The sequence below is a fragment of the Saccostrea cucullata genome, unplaced genomic scaffold (assembly GCF_032062105.1).
Source record: "Saccostrea cucullata isolate Sc308-1 unplaced genomic scaffold, CSIRO_AGI_Scuc_v1 ctg3000, whole genome shotgun sequence".
Classification (NCBI taxonomy): domain Eukaryota; kingdom Metazoa; phylum Mollusca; class Bivalvia; order Ostreida; family Ostreidae; genus Saccostrea; species Saccostrea cuccullata.
The window spans coordinates 46,996-58,212 of NW_026934314.1; the positions used below are offsets into that span (position 1 = coordinate 46,996).

Consider the following 11,217-nt stretch of genomic DNA (forward strand, 5'->3'; position numbering starts at 1 on the left):
AACGATATACAAAACGTTATACAAAATATGAGCAGAGCAAACACGGACCTCCGAAACATCATAGGTGGGATCGGGTGCAATGAAGGAGTGAGCATCACCAGCCGACCGGTCACACCCGCCGTGTCGTCGTTGTCATGATCAGAAAATAACGGGAAAAAATCCGTCGTCAATTCAGTGTATAAATAATGGACTGAAAAATTCTCGAATTGAATCAAGGTTTTACCAGTTTATTCATGTATACAGGTACATAACCACATGCTTCCACTCTGACGGTCCATGCACGCACTACTCATGCCGGATACACACTGACACCTGGTTACAGACTACTAATTTTACCCCTATTTCATTGACCACTCAAGTAGTTCCAGTTTAAAAATAGAGGTTTTTTTTCTTAAAAATTCTTTGGGGTTTTTATGGAGTAGAATGGGGTTATTTTTGGGCATAAATGGAAAGGAGATGGTCTGAAAAAAATTATAAAAATGATAACAATGGGAAATTTTGCTTTTAAGTGCGTAGTAGGAAGGGTGTAAAGAGGCCCATATTTACCCTTTCCTCGAAGAGAAAGTGAAAAAAGCAGGGTAGGGGTTATTTGCGAGGCCATAAAAAGACTTGCAGACTATGAATGTTCCTGAGAACTTGGTAAATTTTTGGACTTGAAATGGTCTTACTCTGTGCCAAGTTTCAGGTAAGTTGAGCCGGTGTAATTTTTAAAAATATTTTTTATGTTATAAAGGAATGTATAGCGAAATAATTGGTAGTCTGTGTCCACCTGACCCACACTACGAACCATAACTCTAGCACACAAACTCTTACACACAAGTGACACAACACAAATTAGAGTTACTTCCCTTAACACTGTAACATAATATCAATACACTACAATATCCCCTTTTCTAAGAATAAACTTTTACACTTCTCAAAATAAATGAATTACTGAAAAAAAATTACTGTCCAACATATTATTAGAAAACATTTGCAATTTACAGTCTCAGATATAGAAAACTTTCAGTCAATAACATTCACACGGAAATATTTCACAGTTCGAAGTCCTTAAGACGTTGCGGTAGTTTCCTTATACGGGAAGACCTTCTAACGCTCGGAGTTACTGGAGCAGAAGACAGAACATCATCACTATTAGCACTAGACTCAACACTCGGTTCACTAAGATCACTCGGATTCTCTGGAATATCGGACACACTTTCCGGTTCCTGATATTTTTTCACGAATTCACTATTTCGCTTCATTAACACTCCCTCCGGCGATTTTACGACACAACTGTTTCCCGTTTTCTGTACAAGTTGATACGGCTCAGAATGATACGGCGTATCCATTTTGTCCTTGACTGTTTTCTTCAAGAGGACCGAATCTCCTAGCTCTAAATCACAATCCACTGCACCACGTTTCTCGTCGATATAAAGCTTGTTCCTGTATTTAGAATACGCATCCTTATCGCGCACTCCCTCATCATAGTCGTTCTCTTGTAGATTTTCCACTTGCGGTAGCTTTGTTCTCAGCTTCCGACGGAACATCAATTCCCCAGGTGGTACTCCTGTTGTAGTATGAGGAGTCGTTCTGTATGCAAATAGATATTTGCGGATTTCGGTCTTCCAACTCTTAGACTCAGCTTGTGCTATCCGAATTCTTTTCATCAACGATCTGTTTTGTCGTTCTACCTCCCCGTTTGCTGACGGATGTAACGGTGTAACTGCTCGGTGCTTGATACAGTTATCTGTCAAGTAATCCTTGAATAACTTAGATCTGAACTGGGGTCCATTATCAGAAGTTATTTGTAATGGAAGTCCATGTCGACAAAACATTCCCTCCAGCGAATCAATGATTCTCTCACTTGAACTTCAATCTCGTAGTATCTGCTGTAATAATCAACAACCACTAACACATACTGTCCAGATGTTAACGGTCCAAGAATATCAATACCTAATTCTTGCCATGGCCCTGTTGGTAATGTAGGACTGATTGGTTCCGGTTTCGGAAACACACTGGTAATCTGACATCCGTGACACGATTTCACATACTTCTCCACTTCCTTGTCCATCCCAGGCCACCACACTTTAGTACGTAACTGTTGTTTCGTCCCAACGATTCCTAGATGACCCTGGTGAGCTAACTGTACACACTGCTTCCTCAGATTTCTTGGAATCACTATTATGGATCCACGTAAAACCACGTATCCAATACAACAAAGTTCATCTCGGAATGGGTAATAATCAACACATGATTTCTCCCACTTTCCCTCTTTGATGAATTTTCGGATTCTGACGAGTTCTTCATCTCTCCTTGAAGCTTCTTCTACTTCTCGAGTCGACAGTGCCTGAGGGGTTGCCTTCCTTGCAATAAATTTCACATATTGCTCAGTGTCTTTTGAATTACTGTTTTCTACAGGTGTCTTATCCACCAAACAAGATAACGCATCTATATTCTGATGTCCAGGTGAATAACGTACTTTGAAGTTGTAAGCCATAAGTTTTAATAGCCATCGTTCAATTCTTGCATTTGGTCTGGATTTTCTTCCATAAATCACTTCTAATGGCTTGTGATCTGTGACTAATTCAAAATCCACCCCGTAGAGATAGATATGGAACTTCTCACATGCCCATACGACTGTCAAAGCTTCTTTCTCGATTGTTGAATAATTGCGTACAACGTACAATTGGCATAACTGATGACCCGTGTTTCACCTTTGTTGACTTGAAGTAAGACAGCTAGCTCCTAGCCCTACATTGCTAGCATCTGTCACTAACTGAGTTTTTTCTGCATCTAATCTGTAATGTCCCAAAGTTTTCACATTTGACAAACAACTCTTTATAGTGTCAAAGCTTTTCTTCTGTTCGGCTGTCCAGACAAACTTCACATTTTTCTTTGTCAATCTCCTGAGTGGTTCTGCCACAGTAGCAAGATTTGGTATGTAACGAGCACTAAAGTTTACAAGTCCGAGGAAACTTTTCACTTCGGATCCATTTGTTGGTTCTTTAGCATTGAGTAACGACTTGATCCTTTCACTAGTCGGTCCTATACCATTCTTTGACAAGACATGTCCAATGAACGTTATCTTGTTCATCCTAAATTCACACTTGTTTAGATTTAGTGTCAGACCTTTATCTTTGAGTCTCTGTAAGGCTTTGCGAAGTCGCTCATCATGTTCTGCTTTGTCACGACCATAAATTACTATATCGTCAGAAATGTTCTGTACTCCCTCACAGTCATGAAACACTTGTGAAATCACTTGTTGATATTTCTCTGGAGCTGATGAAATACCAAACATCAGTCTCTTATATCTGTAGAGACCTTTGTACGTAACAAATGTAGTGATCTCCCTTGACGACTCTTCCAGCTCAATTTGATGATATCCACTTCTAAGGTCTAACTTACTAAACACTTGGCTACCATTCACCATGTAGAGTATGTCATCCACTGTTGGAATAGGATGCCGTTCACGAATAATGGCAGCATTGGCTTGCCTCATGTCGATGCACAATCTAATGTCACCATTGGGTTTCGGTACAATTATGACTGGACTGACCCACGGTGTAGGATCATTAACTCGTTCAATGATATCCTGAGACTCAAGTTCGTCCAACTGTTCTCCTACTTTATCTCGCAAACTGTACGGAATTCTGTACATCCCTTGAGCTACTGGCTTCACATTCTTGTCAATATGTAACTTCAACTTAAAGTCTTTTAGTTTTCCAATACCTTGAAAACACTCAGAATAGTCATGAATAAAGTCAGTTGGCTGAACTGTGTTTACTCCGAGTTTAAGAACACCTAAATTCATAGCCGTGTCTTTTCCTAGTAGCGCTGGTCCTTTACCATCTAGCACATAGAATTCCTCTTCTCCACTTTTACCTTTTCCGGAATTGATGTTTGCGTTCTTAATCTACCCAACAGTTTAAACGGTTCTGTAGAACTATACGCAAACAGTTTTTCATCGCTTTTCTCTGACTTACATACGGTTCTTCTTGAGATGTTCCCAGAGTTCTTTATCAAAAATGTTAGCTGATGCACCACTATCAATGACAAATTCTACAGGATTTCCTGCTAGACTGACTTTTACTTTGTCTGATGATGTATGTTCTGTTTTCAGACTGAACACGTATACGTCTGAGTCGGAATCCACTTCAGAATAGTCCACTTTGTGTATCTTCCCACCTTTGCTTGGTTTGCTTTTTCCTGGTTTCTTTGTTTGACAGCATTTAATAAAATGTCCAACTTTTCCGCACTTTCGACATTCCTTATTCCGTGCAGGACACGATACGTCCTTTGCAAAATGCCCCTCTCGTCCACAACGAAAACACTTCTTGTACTGAAATCTGTGCTTCTGTGTGTCAGTTTTTTCACGATGTCCCTGAATTCTGTTTACTGACGCCACAATTTCAGTGTCCATATGCCTAGCCTGTGTTTCAGTCATTTCAAATGTAGCCGCTATTGTCCTCAATTGCTCTAAAGTCAAGTTTTTTCCTTTCTCTAACAACTTGGCTCTTATCTTGTGAGACCTGCACTTTTCAATCACTTGATCCCGAATTTGCTCGTCCTGATTTGTGAAGTCACAATACACAGCCTGTTGCCGTAATTTTGTGATAAACTGTACTACTGTTTCACTCTCGGTTTGCAAAATTTTCCTAAAAACATATCGTTCATACGGAACGTTAACTTTATTCTCAAAATGTTTATCTAACGTTTTCACAGCTAACGTATACACATTGTCATTGTCACCTGCTTGTTCAACATTCAATGTAAAAAAAAGGTCTTGAACTTCCGGTCCAGCACACTGCAAAAGTAATGCTTTTTTTTGTTTAGCGTCACTCACCCCTTTTCCAACAGCGAAAAGCTCAAAACTTCGGTGCCACCTTTTCCATGCTTGATTTAATTGTGACGGTTCAGCATTTGGATCAAATTTACCAACTCCGTTGGTTCTATTAGTGTAGCCATCTTGTAGTTTTCGTTTTCCTCGTCGCCAGTGAAGAATACTCGAATTGAATCAAGGTTTTACCAGTTTATTCATGTATACAGGTACATAACCACATGCTTCCACTCTGACGGTCCATGCACGCACTACTCGTGCCGGATACACACTGACACCTGACCCACACTACGAACCATAACTCTAGCACACAAACTCTTACACACAAGTGACACAACACAAATAAGAGTTACTTCCCTTAACACTCTAACATAATATCAATACACTACATGGACTAACAATCGGTATGACGTCAGTCAGCATTTGACCCAATGATAAATTGTATTTGCTGACGAGGTCATTGTATCGACCATAAATCTTACGAAATGATGACTTGAAACGAGACTGCTGAAAGATAGAGACTTCATAGTTGGTATGTGTACTTCATTGGCGAAGCTCTTTCCAATGATACCAATGCCAATGACCTTGACTACGACCTATATGCTACAAATAACCTTTCTGCAAACTTTTACCTTCACCGTGACTTTCGAACCATGAAAGATAAGAGTCCAAGGTTTATTCAAACATAATAATATACTTTTATACTTATGTAATCTGAAACAAAAGGATGGTTAGAAAAGGATTTTCAAGCTCATATGGCTCTTCATGAAATTGTGTTTAGACAAACGTCTCCAGAACAATGTGTCTTACTATCTTAACTGCAGGTCAATTTTATATCAGAAACGATTAATGTAGGTTCATTTTTATTACATTGTTAAAGAACTACTGTACAGAATGTCTTATAAACCATTAATATATTCTTGCTCTTTATAGGAGCACAGCAAAACTTAAGAATTTCCAAAAGGTAGTGAATGCATATGTATCCAAGCGTCACTCCTACAACCCACCTTCATATAGGTGCAGAAATCGTCTTGCGGCCTTGGACCATAACCACCATATAAACGTTCTTGTAAAGAAAGATGAAGCAACACAGTTAGCAATATATGAACAATGGCCAAAAGAATATGAACTATAATACACAATGTACAAAATATTTTCATTTCAGATATCAGAAAAGCTAGTAGTCAGTCCATCATGTGAAAGAGAAAAAAAAAAATCCGTATATCCAATCTTTGCAGAAGATTCTGTTGTCAAGAGTGTCAGATGAATCAGGGATGAACAAGCCCGTGGTACTGGATGATCCACGAAGAGTTTCGTCTCATCTGGCTCAACTTCCAACCCCTACCACTGAACAGTTTGTTGTAGAGCAGAGGTCAAGGTTTCTTCAAGAAGAAAGAGACATGTCTTGAACAAATACTTCTACATTTAAAATAAAACACCTTTAGAATATAAGATTTAATGAGTCATTTTAAACTAATTGGTAATGTTGTTAGCTCACTATATTCTAGTCGTCCTCAAATGAAACCCCTATATTGGCCAAACACATCTGGGAACTTTGACCATTGAGATTTCTGTACTTGTGAAAAAACTTTAACCTTGGCTATAACTTTTGAATGGTAAGGGATAGGGCTTTTATACTTCACATATGTGATCCTTGTGAGAAGACATTTCATTGGATACAAAGAACTTTGACCTTGGAGTTTAACATATAATCGGTCGTTCATATTTTAGACAATATGTCATAAAAATGACATCTCACCCACAAAGACACTGAAAGCAGGGGACCACAATTCTTTGAAGTTCCTTGTTTACTGTAATGTACTGTAAAATTTGTTTCTGTACGACTTATCTAATAATGGTATGACTTATCTATTAATGGAAATTAGGGGTTATTACCGGCCGCCAGGAGGCGGTCGGTTATATGATATGAAAGTTTTAAGTCGCTGTGCGTTTCTGCGGAGTTAACAATTTAAATAAAAATATTCAACATTCATCATATTCATATCGCTGGCGAGTCAATATTAAACAAAGATTGTCTAAATGTTTAGAAAAAGCACAATAATCGTAAAATTAAACTTTATAAATAATGAGGTAAATATTTCATCCAATCCTGATTGACAAACTCTGATATAACTGAAGTGCAGAGAAAATTGGTACGAGTGAGTTAATGTAGTGGTGGATCTAGAGGGAGCTCGAGGGGGGGGGGGGGGTTAACATCCTCTAAGAGAGAGAGCGAGGAGCCCCACATATTATATATTTGTTGCGTTTTTATTAAGGTAAAACTATAGCTAAGTTTAAACAATTAGTTTTGTACGTTTTATGTAAAAGCTACTTAAACAGCAAACTCACAAGAGTTCGTTAAGTTGTACCAAACAGAGTGCAGAGACGCAGAGGACTATGCACAGTTCATATTGCCTATACATGTAATATTGTACATGCATTATTCATGAAGAAAATCGGCATTGTCGCATGCATTTTTTTTCATGTCACGAGGATATTTTAACAGAAAAATATAAGAAATTTAAAAACAAAACCCAGCAAATTTCAGTTTCTAAAATAATTTCAACAGTTATATAAATTGGTTTGCGGCCGATTTTTGACGCTTGCGTCAATATGTTTCTTGTCTGCTCTTGCTTTATACATATTTTACCGTCATGTCTGAATGCTACACTGTACAATAAAATTCTGTTTCATACACCCAACCGGTGTCTGTTAGTGATATACTACATTTACCTATGGGTTATAAGTAACAAAATTAAGAAAGTTAAGTGTATAGTTATGATAAGCAACAGTGCATCTTTCAAAATCTTAAACTTATGGCTTTTGATTTACAACGCGAACCAATTGAATGGTTGGAAAATTGTTACATGATACTCAGGTGACCTATAAGGCCCGTTGGCCTCTTGTTTCACTTCTGGTTTATTGAACACAGAAGGATAGATGGTTTCATATTGCCCCTCAATCTTATACGACTAGGCAGACTACTTTCTCATTTTACAAAACTATGCACTGTACAACAGACTCAAATTTCAACTTTGCTTGACACGTACATTTCTCATTTTTATTTATTGCTGGATGTCATTCATCATGATTTTGTCACTTGTTTCAATTTTAGCAATGATTGGCGTCATTTTCACCAGTTTAGCATAAACTCCTGGATTATGAATGTCTTCTGTGATAATTAATTGGGTCTTCATTGACTCTGCATGTTGTGTTAAAAAAGTAAATTTTTTTTTCAAAGTCACCAGTTAAACTACCAACAATACTGTTTTGAGCTGCATTTTCTACAAGTTGCAATCCGCTCTCTCACACTTTAAGTGTATCTTTTTCCGATAGCGTGCAGAAGTGGAACAGATCTGAAATAAAGATTTATTAATACTGATATGAACTCTGAAAAAAGCCATCATTTTTCATCTTTGTACGACTAAATACATTCCTGTACGCATTTATCCGCCTTATTAAAGAGAGACATACCACTATGCTCTCTGCTGTCGGGAATTCTTGGAAACATTAGGTTACATACGTGTATACTACGTTGTAAGCTCCCCACGGATGGCAATTCTGGAATGGGGGCTATACAAAATAACTACAGTGCTAATTGTAACAGGGACCGTTACAGATGTTCCCCAATTGCTCCCCAACTTCCTTTTGGTGCCATATTCCCTGTAAGCTTCATTTAATAGGACAAAATCCATGCATTTGAGCATTCCATCAAGAGTTGAAGGAAGACTGAACCATTTGATAGAACTAAGGTAGTACATGTACAGTAATTAAATAAGAAGTAACCCCCGATGTGTGCTGAAGACATATTTTTGGTTTCCTTCCATTATCATTTACAGGTACTGACTAAAAAGATCGAGAGTATATATTTACCGAACTATCTACTGTTGGAAAAAGGTAATATAGTGTCATCGATTTGCAGCAAATGGTACCTACACGTACATGTCTCTCTACGAGTTCTTGTAACCTGATTTGGTTTTCCAAAATGGACGTAAAAACTGAAGGACTAATTATTAAATTTATTAAATATGGGTATCTAATGTCGCGTCTATCGCATTTGGAGTTAAAGGTATTCCCAAATTCCGTGAAAATCTCTAATCTCTCCAATTTCGTCCCCCTTTTTCTGTTTCTCCATTTGGTAAAACGCGCTCGTCTTTACATATGCTTTCGTCAATATCTAGTTTATAGTGTTGTCTCACTTTTTGCCTTGACAATGTGTTAAAATGCTAAAAAAAGATGAGAATTTCTTTAAAACTGTGAAAACAAAGATAGTTGTTTCTCCACTTTCTTGATGCTCCCTCGAAAAATTTAATGGAAATGAAAACCATATCATTTAATTCAATCATCCTTTTGTATTTCAATTAACTGTCAGAATTTCAAAAGTCTTTCAAATTGTTCTTTTTTCATTCTAAAGTATATTAATCCTGAAATTGTCGTCGACTGTGATATTCCTTCTATTGCATAAACTGCCTCATTCCAAGCTTGGTATAATCAGGTGACCTATTGCTATCCGTTTCCGTCCTTCGTGCGTTAATATTTGAACATTATCTGCCTCTTCTCTGCAACCGCACAACCGATTTTGAGACAAAGCATTTATGAGTGAAGGGGAAAAATTATGAATTTCAGGGTCCATGTCCGGCCCTTGGGGCGTGAGGGTTAGGGCCAAAACCACTAAAATTAATGCAGTCTTTTGAAATATTCTTCTTTACTCCAGGACAAACTGTGGACATTTTTGTAATAAGCATTGAATTCTTTTTTTGCTTGTTCAATTTTACATTTTGTTGCTAGCGCTGTTTCCCGATATTGTTCTTAAAAAAGTAAGAAAATTAAAGTAAGATGATTCAAAGCTTTTTGCATTTCTAAAACGTCAATTTTTCTTTTCTTCCCTCTCAAAATTTGTACAAATGTTTGTCCAATGAGGATTAACTACCTTACAAAATATAGACTGGGTTTTGTTATCTGCTCTTTGGTCACAGAACTTGTTGGCCGCCTTAATTGCATGAACTTCATAAACTGATCCAGCTACTATGGATGGATGGTCAGCCTTAACACCCCAAAGGATGAGTAGGGCCGAGCGTCCATCCATAGCAAGTTGGACCTCCCCCTTCTTGTAATGGATGTTGACGAGATGTCTAGAATCTTCAAAGAAAAAAGAATATAGAAGTAATATCTTTATGTACATTTTCCTATACATTTATTAAAATGAGAACTCCGAGAATGTAATAATATTGTCATTCCAGTCAGGAAAATTATTTGGAGTAGCAAGCGTGTCAGTAGTTGGCAATAATTTAATAAATTTTCCTTAGGGAGAAGCATTGCTGCAATTACTTATTTATAAGCAAACATTGATAACATGTTTTCATATAAGCTTTTTCAAAACAATAGCAAGTCCACATTTGATCCTCGAATCACTAAGGAGACGCAAAGAACCTGGAGTGAGAAAAACAGATTTGTTTTAATTATACCCAGTGTTTAGTAAAACCAGAATACCTCAAGTTTATTACATTTATTTCAAATTTTTATACCCCCCCCCCTTTGAAAAAGGGGAGGATACATATAGTAATCGGTATATCTGTCCTTTTGTCTATACGTCGGTCAGTCCGTCTATCCATCCGTCTGTTATGCTTTGAGTACCCATCTCTTATCTGCAACTCCTCTCATACCACTGAATGAAATTGATGAAGCATTCACATAATATGTATTACATATTGCCATTGTGCACCTATTTTACTTTTTGATCTGCCATACATTATGGTTTTCCCATAGCAATACACGGATACTACCATTATATTCATATGGGAGGCGGCAAGCGGTGTGTGTTATAATTTAGCGAGCTCATTGCTCACAGTACCTCAAGTTTTCTCTAGTGTATTGTAGTTGGATATTTTGTTTTCACAAATTGAAAATGCATACATGTACCATTTCCACTTGCCCAATGGATAGCCTGCAGTGTAAATCTACAGCTGCGGTTTCAGGTAGAGAATACATTGGAGGATCGTAGAAGGTGTCTCTTAATTCAGCTTCCTCATTTGACAAAGTAAAGCTTGTATCCATAATCTGAAAAAGGTATTTGAAATATCTGATGGTATGAAATGGATGATTCATTGATTGATTGTAAACTGTTTAACACCCTCTCCAGAATATTTCACTGATATTGAAAGGTCACCATTGCCGGTGAAAGGCTGCAAATTTAGGCCTATGCTCGGCACTTGCGGCCTTTGAGCAGGGAGGGATCTTTATCGTGCCACACCTGCTGTGACACGGGGCCTTGGTTTATACTGTCTCATCCGAAGTACTGCCCCATTTAGTCGCCTTTTACGATAAGCAAGGGGCACTGAGGACCTATTCAGAAAAATTGCTTCAAACGGCTCAATTTTGGACCATTTCCTTGATGTTGA

At 37.8% G+C, this 11,217-nt stretch overlaps 1 protein-coding gene and 1 long non-coding RNA gene across 2 annotated transcripts; both read right to left on the reverse strand.

Moving 5' to 3' along the window:
- Positions 1-212: 212 nt before the first annotated feature.
- LOC134240457 (uncharacterized) lies at positions 213-875 on the reverse strand. Its single transcript, XR_009986453.1, has 2 exons — positions 770-875; positions 213-312 (listed from the first exon to the last, which is right to left on the reverse strand). It is a non-coding gene; the product is annotated as an uncharacterized LOC134240457 (long non-coding RNA).
- A 3,086-nt stretch (positions 876-3,961) lies between these two features.
- On the reverse strand, positions 3,962-10,457 carry LOC134240455 (uncharacterized). The gene is made up of 3 exons (XM_062722541.1): positions 10,454-10,457; positions 9,755-9,958; positions 3,962-4,704 (listed from the first exon to the last, which is right to left on the reverse strand). Exons 1-3 carry the CDS (start codon positions 10,455-10,457, stop codon positions 3,962-3,964), a joined length of 951 nt encoding a protein of 316 aa, XP_062578525.1.
- Positions 10,458-11,217: the final 760 nt, after the last annotated feature.

What these genes read in the sequence shown, in the direction of transcription:
- LOC134240455 (XM_062722541.1), bottom strand. An exon ending in CAAAACCCAGTCTATATTTT is followed by an intron (nt 4,705 to 9,754) that starts GTAAGGTAGTTA and finishes TGTATACGTTAG; the next exon opens with CTGTGAAAACGTTAGATAAA.